Source organism: Falco biarmicus, chromosome 10, assembly GCF_023638135.1.
Source record: "Falco biarmicus isolate bFalBia1 chromosome 10, bFalBia1.pri, whole genome shotgun sequence".
NCBI classification, from domain to species: domain Eukaryota; kingdom Metazoa; phylum Chordata; class Aves; order Falconiformes; family Falconidae; genus Falco; species Falco biarmicus.
Genome location: NC_079297.1, coordinates 27,254,033 through 27,275,453, shown reverse-complemented (window position 1 = coordinate 27,275,453; position 21,421 = coordinate 27,254,033). Strand labels below are relative to the sequence as shown.

At 35.5% G+C, this 21,421-nt stretch overlaps 1 protein-coding gene across 3 annotated transcripts in view; it reads right to left on the bottom strand.

Annotated features, from left to right (window-relative positions):
* PPFIBP2 (PPFIA binding protein 2) overlaps positions 1-21,421 on the bottom strand; it is a 102,975-nt gene that overhangs the window by 69,745 nt on the left and 11,809 nt on the right. For all 3 annotated transcript variants that reach the window (XM_056353207.1, XM_056353208.1, XM_056353209.1), the window contains exons 2-3: positions 15,034-15,131; positions 327-541 (exon numbers count right to left, since the gene is read on the bottom strand). In XM_056353207.1, coding sequence (XP_056209182.1) covers positions 327-541; positions 15,034-15,100 — 282 coding nt within the window. In that variant the 5' untranslated portion in view covers positions 15,101-15,131. The remainder of the gene's footprint in view (positions 1-326; positions 542-15,033; positions 15,132-21,421) is intronic.

Here is a 21,421-nt window from a genome sequence, read left to right as displayed (position 1 = left end):
TTATAAACTTGTTTCTTATCTCCAGTAAAGGACATCCAAGATGAAACCAAACCACAGACAAGGTAACTTTTTTGGTAGTTTATTTTTACTATATTTTCTCTCACCAGGGTCAACGTAAGGTCTTTTACCAGCTTCTCTACATCTGCATTGCTTTAGTAATCAGCATATAAAGTGGTAATATCCTCAGCTTTTTATGATTGCTCACCACCCCCTGCAGTTCTCTAAGTATGCAGATTTCTGTTGTTATAAAAATAATTGGAAGTAGCAAAATACTTGAACCAATGCTGTTTGCAAACAAAACGGAAAAGCTATAAATAACTACTCACCATATTCTCTTCAAACCACTCCCGTATACACACCGCTGTTGCCCCTGGAATTTGATTTCGCAATGCTTCTTTCTCTTGAGGATCTTCTAACATTTCCAATGCCATCTTTAGATCTTCCAGGAGATGCAAAATTTGAAATGTGCCCAAGTATACTGATGGAACAGGTGACACAATATCATAACCACCATTAGAATACTCTGTGGCTGACTTTGTACCTAAAACAAGCAAAATCAGGAGAGACAGTAATATTATATAATGCTTTGTAAGTGACAAATATATAGGTACTACATACTACAACATTTGTACTTCAGATGCTAACTGACAAGCATCAGTATTTCAGGCTTAGAAATACCAGACTTAGTGTCTACATATATAATCAACACTGGATAATGAAACGTGAGACGTATATACAAACATATTAAAGAATAATTTTGACCTAGAAGACATTTGCAACATCTGTTAAATTACAAACACCAAAACCTTACCAGAAATCACCTGTAATTTTCCGTGTTTACCATGAGATGTCACTAACTTCTCAGCTACATAGAAGTCCCCACACAGACCAATGTTCAGCAACATGAGAAAGACTGATGCAGTCCTTTGACAAGAAACTTGGATGAAAATAGATCATGTTACCACAACCAGAAAGATATGTGACCTTCAGCAGGTTTAAAACCCTCCCACAGAGAACAAAAGCTGAAAGGTTCACAATAAAAATGGCTAATGAAAGTTTGCTAGCTCTCTAAATTATAAAAAGCTAACTTACACCTCTCTCCTGCCAGCCCTCCAGCAGCAATATTATTTTCTCAAGAACAATGAGTAGAAAAACGTATCTCACATGATAGAAGAATTATATAGAACACAGCTTCTAATATCTCTGAATCTTTTTGTCTTAATACCCTGTACTTCAATGAGATGCACACTAAAATGAGCTCTCTCTTCTCAGTCCTGAATTTCAGACCTTGATTTCATTTAATATACCTTTGTTTCCTTAAGGACTAATCACATGGAAAACTTCTATTTGCTCTACTTTTTACAGTTTTTATTTACATTTAATTGCCTCATGTACATAATAGATTGTACTCATTTTATGTCTTTATTCCTGTTCTCTCAGGCGTAAGCAATCATGTTCCCCCTTTATTTGACCTCATGGGAGATTCTGTTTAGGCTTTTGATCATGCCTGTTGTACTCTTCTCAGTCCTTTCATTTTGTAACTTACTTTACAGATGCATGTCGGATCCACACAGCATGCAGCATTCCTTAGAAGACTGTACCATCGATCTACACAACGGGATTATAATAATCTCCATACTATTCCTTGTTTTACTCCTGTGTTTAAACATCATTTACATCTTAGTTATGAAAGGAACAGAAATCTTCACTAGGCCTTTGAAAATTTGCTAAGTTTTTTTCCTGAGCAGATGTATCTAATTTGAAGCCCAGATGTATAAGTAACTCAGATTTTCTTCTTGAATGCACACAACTTTGCATTAATCAGCATTAGTTTGCCTGCTATTGTTATTTATCTGACATGATTCAGTCATTACAAACTATCTTTGAACTCAATGGTTCATTTTACATATATTCTGATATACAACTAATACCTAAATGCAACTCAGGAATACACTGACACTCTAGATCCTAGTACACCGAAATGCCTTCTGCACCTAGATTAGCTTTTAACTGAAATGCTATCTGATCATTTAATCCTAATATTGTTTCCCATCTCAATCAGCTTTTGATCCAAGACAGTATTTTGTCTCTTATTCTGTGAATGCTTAACTTTACTGAAAGCTTTTAGGAAAATTCTAAATACTATTAACCAGTTTTTTTTTCAACCACTGCTTCAACGACACAAAAAATTCTGTCAGATTAATTACCTTTGCAAAAAATTGTGTGGTTTGAATCCTACTGTACCATGTAAGTGGGTTTTTGTTTGAGTGTTTTAAAGAATGCAAAAACCATCCCTAGAAATTTCTAAAGCTTTGCAAGGCTCAGTAGTGGGGATTTGATGTTTTTTTAAAATAACACCCTTATTTTCACTACTGGAGTATTTAATATATTCTGAACCCCCTTTTAAACTCAGAATAGTCCCCATTTGGTCCTGTTGACTTCCGCTGCTCATGAGTTTATTTTAATACCTCAAGTGTGAGATCTCATCTTAACTCCTGGCTAAGACCATGTTCAAGATAAAGTTTCTTCAATATCCGGTGCTACATGAGACAACTTCACCTCGTAAATCAACCTTGTCTTGCTGAATTATTTCCTTTTGAGGAGAGGATCAACTAACTGTTTTTCTGTATTTGAGTATTCTAACCACTAAAACATATTTTCTTGTCTATTTCTATACTGTCAGATACTTATGCCAGCTTAGTTGTTTCTGTTTATGTACTTGTTAATGCAGATTGATATTAAACTGTAGCAACTAAAAATAGCTGATTTCCAAACTGTGTAACAGCCATTTGGATCATATAACCTCTTAAATATTTTTATTCACCCAGAGTGGCTCACTACTTGCTTTCCAAAAGAGAGACCTGCACAAACTAAAATCTGCCATTTTCTTCTTCAGTAGCATTGATCCCACTTTTAAAAGATGTGGCTTCCTTGGTTATTGTGACATTAGGACTTTTAAACTAGTTTTCTCACTCACTGTTTTGGAAAACTCCATACTAATTTTTTCTGTCTTTTTGCTTAGCAAGTACTTTTCATACCAGAAAAGCAGATAGGATGCAAGTTATTTCATAATTCAGCTTTGGTAGCTACCCCTTCAATGAACTGACAATTTTAAATAGATATGGAATGGGAAAAAACTTAATGGAGCTTTCTGCTATAGCATTCTTCATATTATTTATATTAATATTTTTTATATACAGACAAGAGAGAAACAAAAAAAATAAATCCCACACAACTGAAACAAAACCACGCAAACTTTCAGGCCCATAACCATTGGATTTGCCTCTATCAAAACGCTAGGAAAAAACGCATATGCGCACACTTTTTAATCTTGGCAAGCAAAAGAACTGTCACCATTAAGAAATTCAGTTGTATAAAGGTAAAAATTCTCAACTGCTGGAGCACAGGCAGGGCCAGCCAGGAGCTACATGTTAGGTGATTTCCTGAGACCAGGCATGCTCCGTATGCATGCTTCAGTTACCCCAAGCTCTTCAACTGATTGTTCAGACTGAGGATGCTTAGAATTCTGCCGAAGTCTCACATTTCACACATCAGTGGAAGGCCATAATTTCTCAGAACTCTCAAGAACTGGGTCCATGTGTAACGTACGCATGCCGAGTTTCCGTAGTTGTAAACTACGGTCAGTCTTGAGGACAATCCTGACCTGTGTAGGGACATTTCAAAGGTGGTAACGTGTTTTTACTGGGAAGGAACATCAGCTTGACATCAAGTGATTGTGGCAAAGTCAGTTTAAGAATTTTCAGGGGTTTATCTTATTGTTCTGTTTCCTGCCTCAAGCTTTCCTCCATTTAAGTTTACATAAAATAAGAAATAAAAAAAGAGGCCAGAAGAAGGGAATATTTTTCTATTCGTTGCTAACAAAAAGAGATGCAACAAATGAAAAACAAAGACATCCTTACGGCAAACTCATGTTCGCTGAACTACCTAACAACACAGAAAAGCTGGTATATCTTACGGCTTAGCCTATACTTATGACTGGGAATTCATTCTAAGCGTAAACAGTACAGGAGTTTTAACTGCAGAAGACAATAAAGGTACTTGAAAATTTTCTTAGCTAATAATGGTAAACAGACAGCACACTATTTGTTTACTTATATGAATAAAGATTTAAAGATCTTACATGTGAACTGTCTGTAAATTCTTATATGCACTAGTTCCATTAAATCTTAAAAGGAAAAACATCTCTTTGAATAATATCAACTAAAGTTCAATGAAGTAGAGATTGAAAGGTTCGATTTAATTCATAATTTTAGACCTTTCAACTCAGGTTATTATCCATGAAAGAAATTATCAAATATACACATACCTATACATATATCAGTACTATTCAATATTTGTATTTAGGCTTCAAAAAGCAGGCACTGGTGAGAGAATAATGTACCCATGTCTGATACCATTAGAAAGACAAACAAACAAAACCCTAACCGATATCTGTATTCTTATCAAGAATATACAGCATAATTCTGAGATGTGATGAAGATTCTAGCCTTCAACAATCAAAATTCCACTAGTTTCTAGTCATTGGGATCACAGATATCAAGCAAGGACTTAAAAGTGCTTTCCGTTGCTGGACAGGGGCCAGAGTGCTCCAAAAAAGTTACAAAGCCCTCCGTCCCATGAGTAACTCTCCCTGTCTGGAACAGCAGCTACCCACAGATCTCAGTGCATCCCTAAGAGAACATGACCCTTCACACCTCCCCATGAAATACACGCATACACTCCTTTCAGAAATTATTTTTAAACTGGTTTGCTGTGGGTTGCTACTGTAGTACCTTTTATTCTCCTGGTTGAAATGAAAAAAGAAGAATTCCTCTGAAGTCCACAACTAACACACTTTATACTAGGTAAAGAAATGCAGAGTTCAACTCAGCATTTTAATTCAGAAAGGTTCCCGGTTTACTGTTCAAATTCAAATGAATCACAAGCTTGCCTCTCTTATTTGCTTTCCATGTAGCTTCATATTAAGTAGGATATATATTGGTCACCAGAAGGAAAAGAACACACCCTGAAAAACTGAAGTGAAGATGTGTAGGAGTAAATAATTATATTTTGTTGCATTAGTTTAAACCTTTACATCATCATGCACATTGTTATAGCATCAGACAGTTAAGAATTTGTTTCTCCTTGCAGATAGATGCAAAAAAAGAGATGCCATAATGCAAACAGAACACTACATGTTACCAGTATACTCTACCATTAACAGCAATTAATTTGTTTGTAGCTTTATTACAGATAGCTCAAGTGGAGAAGAATGCAGTTCTCATGTAAGAGTTTTATAGATACTCAGGAAACACGGGTGCAGTTTTGAACTCTTGGAGAAAGACTCATTTTCTATAGCCTTGAGCATGTCACAGTCTTCCTGTGCCTCATTTTTTCAAGGGGTAAACAGGACACAGAGGAATCCATTGTCATTATGTTTATATAATACTCAACACCATGGTTTCCTAGTGTACTACTGGAACACAATTAATCATCATAAATGTCCACCTTAGAGGAGCTGAAAGAAAGAAAGGGGTAAAAAAGTATTGGAACTAAGACATTCTAAGCAGCTCAGTTCTGGCTTCCACATACAGACTGGATGAAGGAGGTTAAATGTTCCTCCACAGTGTACGTATGGTAGATAGAATAACAACAGTAATAAAAAAAAAAAAGGAAAGCAACTTTTAAGTTACACATTTCCTACACCCTGACCATGCAAGCACATTTTTAGGTCAAAGTTCCAGCTTTGAAGATGAATGGCTTCAAAGAAACGTTCCTTTTGGGCAAATACATAACCTATTCAGAAAACAGCACCACTGGTGGCTTGCAAAAATAAGTTAATCAGCAGACATAAAGAAAGGAGCAGAAAGCCTTGCCAGTTAAGAAATGCACTCTCCACAGCTTATATCATGTATGTTCATCCATCACCCAATTTTCATCACTCTTAGCAGTAGATTTCTGATTTCTACCTTTTCCTTGCATTTTAACTTCTGATCCCCTGCACCCATCCTCATTATCTCAGTCTTTTCACTCTGTTGAGTTTTAGAAAAAATTCCATTAGTGGTTAAAAAGAGATTTTCCTAAAACTGCTAACTCCTTTACTCCAGAAAACAGCAAAACCCAACAAAAGCACCACAACAAAACCCAAAAGCTACTTCTACGCTGGCCTAGGGATGACTTTGTAAAAAGCTCAAATATTCAAGGGTAACATTTTTCATATCTGACCAACAGTGATTAAAATAAAATTATAAACATACATTTTCTCTGGCCTTTCGGTCAATCATAACATTGCTACAGAACTTTTTTTTTACCTGAGTTTTTACTCAATGAGCATATAGGTTGTCCAAGTTCTTCCTCTCTCCTTCAAGACTACAAAGTGTAATTTTCTTTGAAGCACAAGTCTCTCATGAGGATAGCCTTGAAAACATGAATTTATGTAAACTAGTAGTAAGGTCTCGACGGGACATAATTCATACTCCTTGTTCCTAAGCCTTCTGTCAAAGGAGTGAAGAGGTAACTCACACAATCCTGTCTTCTAATACTGTAATGCAAAATACATCACAAATGTGTGTTTTGAATCATAGCTCATACAGGCTTCTCCTCAAACCTTTGCTTTCAGATCTTTAACTACAGGGAACAGCAACTGTAAAGCTGGACTAGCAGGAAACCCTAGGAAAAAATTTCCAAGACTAGAAATGTTAATGACCACATTCAAATGCAAAATCAGAAGATTTTCAACTGAGCTTTATTTACAACCACACGTGGAATCCTTGAGAAAATTTTCAGGAGCTGTCTATTTCTCATGCAAATTATCTTTGTAATTACTCAACCTTTTAACTTTTATATGGTCATAGACTCTAAGCTGTGATGTGCAGCACATTAGGTACTGTATACACACCTACAACAAAAAGATCTCTCCTATCCTGAAACACAAGTTAAGCAGCCTTACAGCTGGTGAAAAAAAGATAGATTATGCAGCTATGATGGAGATTTGAGGCCAAGTCTCCATCGCACAGGAAAAACAGGATCAACATGTTTTATTAAAGACAAAGAATGAATACTTGTACCAATTTTCTTCTTTTTTTTTATTCACACACACACACACACACAAAATGTGTAATTAAGGCCAGTAAAACCAGTAGTCTGACTAAAACAGTGTTGAGAGACAACACATACAGCTTTTTTAGTACAAAATCCATATTTGTTTGTAGTAAGCAGTTAGTAAGCTACTAGTAACATGAATACTGTCTCATGAAAAAAATGAATCTCAGAAAGCATAGGGAAAATAACAACATTCCATTTGTAAGGAAATAAAGGCATCTTGTGTTATAAAAATTATACTATTCTGATTTTCAAAAAGACTCTCAAATCAAGTTCATTGACTTCAAGTAGGAAGTTGAGAAGCTATGATTCTGAATTTAAAGAAATCCCATCTGATAAAACTTTAAACTTTTAATCTTAGAAATCTGTTCACTAGCCTGTTAAACAAGTGAGTGACTCATGCACTGGAAAACAGATCACATCATATAAACCACAAAAGAACCTTTGTGCCTCAGATTTTCAGTACTATGGGGTATTACGGCCATCATGGTTTAACTGCCTTTCTCTGCTACATATCACATTTCCAGCTATTTACATTTCTGTTTCTTTTCCATAGTTTTTCAAATACCTATGATGTACAGATTTTGTTTTGCATAAACACAATGCAGCTCTGCATTTTTTGTAAGCTGATGTAGGTGTCTAGGTCATGACTGTATTTTTGTCATTTTATACTGACAGAGATGTTTTTCTATAGTCAGAGATAAAGAATTTAAAGTCACATAATTCAATTGCAAATCTTAATTTTCAGTTAGTTTTAACTCTTACTTTCAAGAAAACTTAAAAGCACATGCAAGGGAAGTCGAAGACCAACTTGTCAATGTTTGACTCAGACATTCAAAGGACAATTTGGTCTCACACAGAACAATTTTAAACATCTATTCTTGTAAAAGATCATTGTTTATTAGGAAACAAGTTTTCAATGCTTTCAGCTCCGTAGGATTGTGTAGTACTGTCCTGTTTTCAGAGGGAATCCATCGGACTACAAACAAGACTCAGAGTGCCTTCACTCCGCCTTGTGCTCAAAGCCCCACTATCTGTGAGAAAATATGCTTAGGATAGTGAGAGTATGGGAGGCATGTTCTGGGACAGTAGCCCAAATAGCCATAATGACCTCTTGCAAAGTTAAGCACTCAAAATTGAGGAAATTCCAAACTTCAGGTTGCTCTGGCAACCCTGGGGAAGGAATGAGTAGACAATGCTTCACATGCACAATCAACATGCAAGTTGCCATGATCTTCACGTGCTTTTAAAACACAGATCAGCACTGCACCTGAATATGCAACATCTTAACTTGAAGCCTACAGCATGTGTAAAGCCACTACAAAATATTGTGTCAAATGGCTGTAAAGGTTTCCAAGCATGCACAGTTTGTAAGGCCATGTCTTAGATGCTGTTAACAAACCTAAGAGAAAGATCACAGATAGCTGATGTGAAAAACTGTGGATTAAATAAATAGAAAGGCAGTGAACTGCTATATTTTTTAAGTTATAAAAGATTTTAAAGTGTTATAACTTTGTTATTGTTGACAGTATCTCAGGAATTAACTAATTAGCTTTTCTGAAGTTGAGTATCAAGTATCTGAAGGTAGATGTCAGAACCTAACAAGCTATAAGAACTGTTGCAAAATAAATGCTGACGTACAAATTATAAAACCTAAATATTTGTGTTAAGTTTTTGTATTTTCCCTCTTTAATATACAGGATGGTTAACAGTCACCATTTTTATCCCCCCCCCCCATCCCCCCCAATATTCTTAATACATAATTTTCTGGAACTGTTATGGCAGGAAGTTATATATTTCTCTATCAGAGACCTGACTTCAAGTAATTTATTATTTATTTTAATTTTTATTATCTCTATTTCTATAAGATCTATGTATAAACATGCCCTAGCTAATGGTTTCAAAAAGCCACTATACCATCTTGTACAGTACAACTGCACAAATGCTCCCCTTAATTAGGCATAGCAGTAGCAAGATAAACAAGTGTTGTACATATATTTCTTTGGTTCAGAAAAAAGCCTAAATTACTGATTGAAAAAGAGCAGCAAATAAAAAGGAAATACACTAATAACTGAAGCACAGCCTATTAACACAACTACAAGATTTTTAGAACATACGAGAAAACCACTGCAGCTGTTGCTGTTCAATTACTCTGATCTATAATGAAAGAAATTGCTCATTATTTAAATTATTCTGTTTCTCTCATCATTAGTTCAACTACAGTCTGTGTCAGTTCAGTGCTCTAAAATGAAATTCTACAAAGATGTCTGTATTAAAAAGTTATACACCTTTACTATAGAAACTAAATACTGAATTTCAGAATACTGTGAACCTTGAATAGGATGTCAGTGATAAAAATATCAAGCCATCTGGAAGTATACAAATCTTAAAGAAAAAATAGAAGCTATTCTCTAGTCATTCTACACAATCACAAGAAGCTCATACTGCCCATCAGCTGCATGTCACCCAGAGTGTATTTCAAATAAAACCCACCCACCCACCCGCAACACACACACCACAAAAAATAGGATTAAGTGCTCTCTGTCTGGTCTGGACAATTTCAATCCCTTATGAAGCAGAACAGTTGTCTCACAGCACTTTAAGTCACAAAGATAGACTAGTTCTTACATTCTGAATGAATCCTATGATGACATATATGACTATTCATGGGTAAAGGATAAGGTCACTAGGAAGTATTTTGGGTTTTTATTACTTATCTAGGAACTCAGTGAAAACCATATTCTGCAAAACCTAAAAATTCATCTAAAGGGGTTCAAATGAGAGTGTTAGTATTTTTTGTCCACTCCTGCATTTTTAATCCAAGTTCTAATCACTCAACTAGAGGTGACTTAGTGATCTAACACATCCAAGAACACAGCATAGCTTTGGAACTTCAACTCTAAATAGTTTTCATAGTAAAATGATGATGGGGCAGAACAATAAATGAAAGGAAAAAAAACAAAACGAAAGGAACCCTCCCACCCACCCACCCCCAAACAGGTCCTCCTTCAAATTCTGGCAAATAGATCCCATGAGGAAAATATATTAAACTTGAATTAAAATCTTGTTCAACTCTTAATTTCCTCTAAAGGCCTTTTTTTCAACAAGGGTGTGGGAAGCAGTTGCGTTTGTAGCACACAGCTGAACACAGGCATTCTGCCACTTCAAGAGAAGGGAATTTAAACATGCATACTTCTTGGAAAACCTCTTGACAAACTTTTTTATTATTTATATTTTTTAATCTTTCGGTACTGTTACTGAAACATGTACACAGCCATGTGATAACACATTTAACTTTCTCATTATTTTTCAGTAAGCAATAATTGCAGGAGCTCTGGTTAAAAGGAAGCTCAGTAATTACACTGGTTACTTGGTGAATTTGAAAAGACTCTGGAGCTGCAGCAGACTGGAATATTGTGACAGGAGTTTTTAGATCCTGCGGTTATGGTAATTATTGACATAAGGAAACGATGGATTTCTAGACTGCTGAAATAGAGAAACAGTTTGATATAAAAGTAAAATAAAAAATATTTTAACTCATTAGGATATATTGCAAAGAAAAAATAATCAAAATCTATCCTCCTATAAAGCAACAAATTTTAATAAATGGGGTACAAGCTGAATATAAGGGAAAGTAATGACTTGGTCAAACCTCAGAGGGAAGCAATGCCAGTCATGCACACCTCAAATAAAGAATGCATACACAGATCTGACATATGGGCGCTTTCTCTAAAGAAAGCCTCTGTGAGTTCAAATCATTCTAACTAATGGATAAGTCATGCTCATTGACAATTGCATTAGCCCTTTTTGCTATTTTAGTGAAATAAGGCTAATCATTTAGCATGCCTAATTTATACAGCTATGAGGGTGGGTTATCAGTACAGATGTACTGAAGCATAAAAGACTTGGGAACACTGACCTATCTGTCAAATTTGATCAAGCCCAATGAAATTCAATTTGTTAATCTTGCTTCATAATCCTACCCTCATGCACGCTAAAGACTTAATACATTTTGTATTGCACTGAGTTGCACAATCTGCAGCGAGACTTTTTACTTGGATTAATCAGAATCATGTATGAGCTATGTTAACATTTGGAGTTAAGGAAGGACTGCAAATCTGTACATATTTGTAGTATTTGTTTGAATGCCCAGTTCTTACCCTACCGGAAAAGACCACAATGTAGTATTTTAATAATAACTACAGCTAGTAAGAGAAATCAGGACTGCTTTCTCATTAAACAGGTTTTGTATACATATATGTACACATCTACTCAAGGTTCAAAAATTAACTACTGCAAGTTACACGTCTCTCAACTTCTCACTTCTCTAAAATAGCAATTAATGCTCATTTTGTGCCTAAAGCAAAGGTTTCTGAGGCTAAGAGAAGTGCATAGCTCTCCTAGCATCTACTCAGGCTTCATTCCAAAGGAATCATCTTTTTCATCAGCTACATAAGTTTCCAACAGTCGTGAAGTTTAGCCTTGGTCTCAAATCCAGTACTGCCTAGAGATACCCACGGAATCTGGATACTGCGAAAATAGCACAAGCTGTGAACATTTGATTTTTTGGTGTTTCCAGTCTAAAAGCAGTTGCATTTGCACAAAGGATTTCTTCAATACTTGCATATTATGGTACATACAAATTTGCAGTTGGAAGACTTTCAGTCCTGGTTTGTTTCATGATAGTACCCCAGTCCTCCTTCTGAAGGAGCTTCCTACCTTATTTGTCCTCTTGCCATACAGGCCAAGAGAATATTCTTGTTTTCCAGTCCTTGCCCAAACTGCATGCAGAAGCTTACTGGATTGAATTAGAGAGAATCAAACTCGAATAATTACTATGTTCCTCAATTTGAGAAGAAAAATTGGGTTAACAACTGTATCCAAGTATAGGCTCCAGCAGATATATTTGGTCCTTCAATCATACCAGAATATTCAATAAACAGTTCTGGAACACACAGAAAACTGGCTAGAGGAGAACAACCAAAACGGACTTAATGTCTTAAAAATGTCTATTTATAGTAATGGAAAATAACAAATAAATATATAAATAAGATAAACAATTTTCTCAGGCAGTTGAGCTTTTACTTTATGTTATAACTAAAAATAAGTAAAGGGATAAATCAATATGATTTTTTAAATTGGTACAGGTAGATACAAATCTGAAATCATATGAGAAGTATTCCATTAACATTGATGGAGACCTGACAGATGCATTGTCTGGGAATATTCTTTTCCCATTAGATATCTTTATATAAGCCTGTTTTCTCTATTATAATAAATATCAGTGGGCATGAAACTTAAAAATCTAAGTAGTGTGAAGTCATAAAGTCAAGTCTCTTGAAGAGGTTGCCATTTTGCTCATGACCTACCCGTGCACTGTGGAAACAAACCTGCCTGAACCTTTCTGTTTTAGAGCACCAACACCACTACAAAACAGCTGTGAAAGGGACGTGGAACGTGCTGCTTCACACAGAGTAAGTCTTTCATCATTTGCTTCACTTCTCACTATCACTGTCTCCACCATCACGGCAACTAAGTGAGGGAGGTAAAGCCATGCTGTTTGGAAGCCTGGAACAATTTTATTCTATTCTTTATTTATCAAGATTAAGCCCTAAAACACTATGGACACCAACAATCCGAAAAAGGAGTGGGGAAAAGGAAAAGAATATTAAAAACAAACAAACAAAAGTCAACCCCAGCTTCTGACCTCAATTATTTTTCTACCATGAAACTAGAATACGTTATTTTCTTAGGCAGTCATACTTCGCCATATAATCAGTTATGCCAAATACTACAAGGCTATCTTTCCATACCTTGGAAAAAATACCCAACACTAAACAACTATTGTCCTACCCAGAACTAGCCTCACGACAACCATTTTTCAGATCTTCCATTCATGGAAATGTTACTGAGTAGCAATGTTATCCTCTCAGTGGAAAAACCATACAGCCTGTAAGTCTGCAAAACTTTTCAGAAGGGAATATGAAATGGCATCTTCAAGTAAAACTGGATTTTTTTCTAAACAAAACACAGCAGTGCTCAGATAAGCAAAGTGATAGATCTGTTTGTTGAATACATGTCTTTTATTGCTCATAAGAGGAGATCCTGGACAATTTGAGATATGTTGGAAGCATGATATTATTAACAGAAAAGACTGAAGCAGATTAAATCCTATGACATACCACAAAGCTCTGACAACTCCTGGAAGAAAATTACTGTCTAATCTGAAAATCAGTTTAAATAGAATATGTCTGGTTTCCTTTCTCTTTATCTTTCTGAAGAATGGAATCATCAGTGAATCCATGATATCAACAATGTGTGCTGGGCTATGTAAAATCATCACAGAACAGAGACACTGAGTTAAAATTTCCTTATGTATGCAGGTAATCCATGAGCGCAGATTCTATAGCATTATTAAAGGGACATGGGCTTCTATATTACTTTTGTTATTTTATAGCACTAGCCAGGATCGTAACCCAAGTTTTGCAATGGCTAAGAAATTATTTCAGTTCCCTAGTTTATGGATTATGGTTTGTGACTTGCTTTTCTTCTCTCTTTACATATCTGAGGGAAGTCCAATGCTTCCCTGACTATTTGTTTACGTGTTTTGTAAGAGGTAAAAAAATAAAAAAGCAATTAACTCCTATTGGTTAAAATCTGGTTCGAATAAGGATTTGCATTCAGAAAAAGAAGAGAAGGAAATACATATCTAAATTTTTCTGTTTGCCTGGAACTTGTTCTGTTGGTGTGAAGAGTTATTGTTGGAGTTATATCTATCACATATTCACATTTACACTTCTGTGTATCTTGGCAGTCTGTTAAAGTTTGTACATTTAGAATAAAGCGAACACTCACATGTGGATGAGGAAAAAAATAATCTAGAGATTGCTTAAACTAAAAATCCTGGACAATGACCTCCTGCCTAATCACGGCTAGTCTGATGGTAATATTTGAAGCTCCACATTGGTCTCTGGATATAAAGTTTTACTAGCAGAGCAGGAAAAAGTGCAGGAAGAAGCACAACTGCAGCAACAAGAGGCTGATGTCATCTTCTTCATCACTTGGGAAAAAAAAAAAGAAGGCACAGCATGGGTGTCACTATTTAAATTTATAAAGCTTTAGGGAATGCTTTGCTATTGTGCACAGGTGAGATCATGGCCCTACCCAGATACTTCTTTTAGGAGCTCATACTGAATGGTGTGTGAACACAAACCCCAAGGCTACCGCGTCCTAACCACAGAAATCAACTTCTCTTCTTGGATACTGTAATGTTGAGAGAAAAGTTTTTAATTGCCTTATCATGAGAACACCAAAAGACTTTAAATTCTGTCTCACATCATATGCCTTTCTAGTGGACAGCTATGTAAAAAGAAATTCATAGCTCCACTCCTGGATATAAATGTCAAGAGAAAGATACTCATTCTAACTTATTAGGCTGTGAAGATTAATAACTAAGGTATTTTAAAAAATATACATAATAAATAAAGAAAATTATGTGTATTTTTATATATATATATTTATATCTCTCTCTCTCTGTGTGCACGTAAAATACAGATATATACTATCCAGCTAACTGGAAGCCTAGGTGAAAAATTTTCAAAGACACACTGATATAAAAAACTTAACACATACAATATGGAATGTTACCACATTAATTAGGGTGTGTTTAAACTACCATGTAGCATTACAGTAAAGTAAATCTTTCACTTCAGTATGCATGGCTAAGGTGGAATTGTGGGTTTTCTTCCTTTATTTTACTTTAAATTTCCTTCATTTAACTGTTGAACCAGAGAAATCTGCATGTCACAGAGAACTTGAAAAATTCAGAATAATAATTAAAAAGTAAAAAAAACCCTCAAACAAATATGAAAATTGGAGGAGAGAAAAAGTTAATCTCAAAAATGTTTGGTGAAAAATAAATCATTATTATACCTGCAATGATGTCATCCATCTGCTCCAAAGCTGCTTCCAGCATATGACTAGCATCAGAAGCCATCATCTGTGATTTCTTCAGACCTTTACTCTTTCTGCTGAAAAGACAGATGAAACCACATGTATTACACTAAATCAGACCTTATAGAAAAATGTCACTGTTATAGTATAAATTAAGCTACAGAAGCAAAAGTCCACACTAGCAAAAATACAGCCTAATAATATGAAAACTAACAAAATTGTTCCTATTCTTGATAGATGATTTGGGATTTCTGAGGTTTTTCATCCATTATGTATTTATTTATTTAAACATATTTTACTAAAACAAGGAAATGCAGATGGAAACAAAACCAAACAATCTCAAATACTGGAAGCTTGACATTCTCCTACCCCTCAACCTTAACAATGGTTTCCTAGATTCAAAGTTCAGTGTGTTTCAACCTTTTGCACTGTGGGGAAAAAGACGATTGACTAGGTTTCAATAAAGGAATGAACACATCGTGAAAAACATGCTTAACCTATAAGCAGAATTCTGTAAGAGCTCTGCTTTTCGATTGCTGCCTTGGGAGTAAAGACAGTTCTGAATTCAGTTTTACTCCTCCTTTCTATACCACCATACAAACTTTCTACCACTTCTTTCATGACACTGAAAATACAGTTCTTTCAGTTCCAGTAACTAAAATGCCCCAAATATGCAGTTACTGCTGCCACTCTAAACCTGGATTAAAGACATCCATATTCCCATCTGACGTTAAGGACAACAAACAAAATGTTCCAAAATTAGTCTCCACTTGTGAGTTCATGTTGCTGGACTCTTAGTCAAGTCACTATTGTCAACAGATTACATTTGAAAGGGGAAAAGAATCTACGCTGTCCATTTCACTGCCAGTGAGAAAATCTCTCTGACATAAGCCCCTTTGGCCCTTTTGCACATCATTCATTGCTGAAGCATGAAACCAGTGCCCACACAGCAATGTACAGGGGTTGTACTTTTGCATAATATTTGCAGTGCTCTAACATACAACTCAAAACACTGAAAAAGCCTTTAAAAAAGGTCACAGAATTTTGATTTCTCTTCCATGAAAGCTGCAATTCAGTGTTCTGACATTCAGTCTTCTGATACAGCAAGTTTTAAAATCTGTGATTCAAACTGGTTCAATTTTAACAGATTTCTAAGCAGCACAAAAGATACTTGTCTGACAATGGCTAGAGGTATCCTTCAAATGGTGGAGGCTGTAGATAAAGTGTATTGGCAATGTTCATGTTTGTGTGGCTGATTATTCCAATGCCACTGAAATGTCACTAATCTGTATTTATCATGCATTTACCTATGTTAAGAATTCAATTAATTTGAATTTAAATAAATATTACAGTAATCTGTAACGACAACTTACATAGACAAAGATATTATTGTACTATGGTCATCCAACATTGGCCACCATGACCAACTGCATGACCGACAGCTAAACCACCCACATTTACTCTCTTAGTTGGAGGCTGCCTAAACACTAGAACGTAGAATCAGCAGCCAGAAGATAAAGTCAGCTTTAAAATAAAAGTTTACTCATTTTTTGTTTCAGAGGGACCATCAGGAGAAAAAAAAACAACCTAAAAACACACTTAAGGCTCAGTCCAAATTACTGCATCATAAGAAATGTTCAATCTCAGTAATAGTCCAGTGCAATGGAAAATTTTTACTAACAAGTCAAAATTATTTGCTTCTATTACACACTAAGAATCCAGAGATGCGGGCTTTTCTCCATGGTGCTGGTGAAATATACACAGAGAAAGCTAATTTATTAATAATCTCTGTATTATCAATAAGGTGTGTATCCTATGTCCATTCTAGTCAATGTATATAACACCACTATCTAGAGGGACAGATGTAGGAATAAGAGTCAGAAACTACTACGTTCTAATTCCAGCTCTGCCATTTATAGCTTGTCATAATGGGTAAACCATTATTTAACTCCAGATCAAATTGATCTGAAGAGCAATATCAGAATGCAATCTCAGAAAACAAAATAAAAATCTTTAGTGTCACCCAAGGCAAAGATTAATGTAACTGAATGGTTGGGTTTGGCCTCTCCATTTTTGTCAAAACAGTAATTTATGCATGAACAATACTAAATGTAACTGAATTTCACCAAAATGCATCTGACCCAAATATTTGATGTAATAGTATGGGAAATAACAAGAATTATGCTCAGAATAATGTGGAAAGTCATTAAGTCAGCTGATATAAACCTAAAATTTCAGAACGCTTACACATGTGAACTTTACAGACGCTCCCTCTAGTCCCTTGCATCAGCTTGTTGGTTTTGGTAGATTTCCATTTTCTGTTGTCACATTTATCTGTAACTTAGTAGATTCACTAAGTAGTTTAGAGATACCTGATTCTCAACTGCAATGAGCCTCTTTCCTTGCAATATTTCCCCTAGTTCAAAGCAACCATAACACAGGCAATAACTATTTGAGAGAAAGGAAACCCACCTACAGTAAACAGGTACCGAAGAGACACCTAGGCTACCTTGCTCCTTTGGCAGATGTGGCCAGCGGCCACTCCCCCAGAAATCTATGGCCACCAGCTGTGTTGGTCAATCAGGACATTAAAGTGGCTCAAAATTAAAAGGGAGAAAAATAGTGAAACATACTAAAAACAGCACAGAGTTTCTCTTGCTAGATTGCACTGCATGCTCTTACTTGTGCTGCCAGCTGCTGCTCTGCATGCTTCAAGTGGCTACAGCAATACACAGCTCTTATTAACAAGAAACACAGGACTACCATTCTTTCTAAACATCACATATAGTATTTGACCATCTGCAGTAAAAAAGTTACAGAAAATGCTGATACATTACATTACAAACTCGAAATTTTACTTATAGAAAAACCTTCAATCAAGACCTTGGCACAAACCACAAAGTTCTGCTGAAAAGCACCACCTGAACGAAGTCTTTCTAGAATCTCCTCCCAGCCTCCACACTCTGCATGTTTTCTCACCTGTATCCACAGTGTATTTGCTACGTAAATGCATTAAGATAGAGTAAAACCTGCTGATGAAACGATTTATTAATAAAAGCAACGTTCTTCGCTCCAGAGCAATAATGTAGTATTACTTGCTTGACATCTTTTTCTAGACAGACCTGTTGCTTGTGCTTCAGGCAAGTCTTACTTTCCCAGACACTCCCTTCTTACAGTTTGCCTGCTCTAAGCAGTATTATGAAAATAGCTTGTTAGATCTCATATGCTTTCAGTTGCTATTTCTGATCTAGTTCTATAGAACGATCTGCAATTGTGGATTTTTTTTTATTATTATTAAATAACAAGACACCTGTATCAATCCCAAGGCATGCCGAGTGCCTCAAACCGGATCCATCTATTTGTTGGTATTTTAGTTGCAGCTCCTTATACAGTTTTCATTCCTGAATGGTATCAACAAATGCGTAACATCATGACTTATCTACCTTTATAAAAATATACATGTATTTTGAAAAATAAGTTTTTTCAGCTTTGGTAAAGACTGAACAAAAACTATTTCTAACATTACAGTACAAAATTTGATGTTAGTAAATTCTAACCTTCAGGATTTATTAGATTAATTTATATACCAGCAAAATAAAAACAACAATCTACTCACCTTTCCAGGTCCCTAAGAAGAAAATAATTTACTTTTTTGCCTGATCACTAAAAATTGCTCACTATTAATAGCCAACGTTTTACTGTTAAGCAGACGCAAGTCTAAATTATTAACATCCCTTCTAAGCCACACACCCATACTAATTTAGAGCCCAGCCCACAGATAAAGATATTGCAACCCTGCTTATTATAATCACCTAAGTAATAAGATCTTCCAGGAAGTGCAGACAGAGCAAACTGGTCGGAATGCCTCAGATTTATTTTGCTCAGCTAGCTTTACCCTATATCCCAATCTAAGATTTGCATTTTAAATAAAATGAAAAATCTCTGGTAGAACTACTGTACTTAGAGCCAATATCCCTTGCAAATTTCTTAACCTACTTTCTGTATGCAAAACTATAGCTTACTGTGTCCAAAAAGAACATAATAGTTAATAGACATATTCACTATGAGCAAGATGTTCTTCAGAATTATGAAAAACCTTAATTAAATTTGAATCTTTCATGATGCCTTGAACCAGCAGCTGTCCAGAGATAAGAAAGTGAACATTCAGGCAACTCGTAAGTCAGATGTTTTTCCAAGGTTGCTTGTAATAATGAGGTTGCCAACCTTATCAGCTAAGGAGAGGGGTGTGGTTTTTGACAAGAACTCTTGAAATCCACATCTCGCCTTAATATCAATGCTTTGGGTGGCCTACAGATTCCTCATACATTTAGAAGTCACAGCTAATAAATAACTACCACCACCTTTTTTTCTGGAATTAATAAATACAAGTTTGTAAACTGTTTAAAGATTCAAATTAAAGTATCACATTGTTTTGTACTTAATGGTACAATGAAATATCAAGTGGCTTAGGTAAGCCTCAGAAGTCCTCCACACTTTCTTCAGCTGCAAGAAAACTTTTGAGCTGGTATGAACAAATGTGCACAATTTCCACCCCTGACATTTCCCACCTTGCTTCTCCCCCGGCCACAAGCTGTATTGTATCCTGTCACCCCACAGGAACGCAGCTGCTGATTCATCTCCAACCTGGCTCCGAAGTTCTCATGACACCATCACATGCAAAAGCTACAAATACATATTTGGATCCTGGCCTTTTAGAACCTGGCATACCTCTCTAATTAAGTTAATCCTTAGTTCTAAATAACCGTCCACAGCTGCTGGGAACAGAAGAATTTCCGATGATCACTAGAATGACTGCCTAAGGTACACTACTTATACAGCATCCTCCAGAACTATCCAGCCAAAAATCCTATTCATCAGATTACAGCTTAAATTTGATTTATTTGTTAATACAGGCACTACTTGCTCTATTTCCCCTTCATATACTTCATTGGAATAGACAGAAGATAGTAAATAGAGTCCTTTGTTCATTGATTACCTTTATGTAATAAATGAAAACAAGACTATGGGCGTGGTGGTGGTGGTGTTTAAAAGAATAACTAGAATAGGAATTTAAAAATATATTTATTCTCAGCTAGAAGCCGTAAAGGGTCCACACTACGGGGGAGGAGGAAGCTCTATAGAGAAATACAGATCAGTCAAAACTGAACAAAGACCTGATACTGAACTATTTCAGGTTGATGGCAGACCTGGTAGCTGGGAGTCCTTATGTGATGGGACATCCTTAGGTGAAGCACAGTACTAGTACAACACTTCTATGATGAAAATGAGCTAACTAAGCTCATTAACTAAACAAGCTAAACTAACTTATGCAAGCGGCTGAGTATTACTCTGGCACTGTAAAACCACCATGTTTGTGTGCGGCTGCTAAAAGTTAGTGTGACAAGCAGTAAGAGCTATGCTGCTTTTAAACATATTATACTAAATAATTTGATTTAAAATATGAAGGGAACTGAATGTAGTTAAATTTAATGCATTATGATGGAGCAAAGTCAAAGCCAAACATCTGTTTTCAAAAATAAACCCATTAAGTTTGCTAACACAAGTCTGAATTTCAGTTTTGGGGGAAGGGAGAGGGAAGGAAAAAGTAAGTACTTAAAAAATATGGTAAATGATCTGACTGATAATTTATGATGCTTTAGGAACACAAATCACCTCATAGTAACTCCTCCACAGGACTCATGGGTATTAAGTTACAGTTGCTATTGGTACCATAACCAAATTTCCTGACTCATGTTTTTACAAAGTCTCATCCTTATATTACAAAGCTGATGCTGACAGAATGGCATGTGCAAAGTGAGGTTTCTTCAGCTCCCTGGTATAGCAGTTCTATCAACTGTACAAAACCCTCCACTCCTTCAGTGTTGTTTTAAACATTGTTCATAAAAGTGTAAAAAAGCACTTCATAACTTAAATTTTAAATTGTTATCAGATATTTTAAGTTTTCTGTTATACAGAGTATAAAGGGAAATGTAGCTTCCAAACTTGTAAGTTTTAAAACCAAAATGCCATTCATTATTTACTATTGTATTAACTGAAAAAAACCCACTCTAATTATTTTAGTTCAGCTGTCTTCTAACTAGTTTCAATTTCTAGCTAGTTAAAATTACAAAAAACCGCAATGAATAAAAGCTTTGAATTTAAACTTCAACTTAATAAAGCATTACCTGGTAGAATACTTGAAAGTTTCCGAACCAAAATGAGAACATTGCTGGTCTTAAAATAAATGCAAAGATGAATGGGATACAAAATTCAGATTTAGTTATAAAGGTATTACAGTTAAGAAGAGTTAGACCCCCAAAATTCTGACATTCAAAATAAAATATGTTTTTTCTTTCCCTTCTAATCC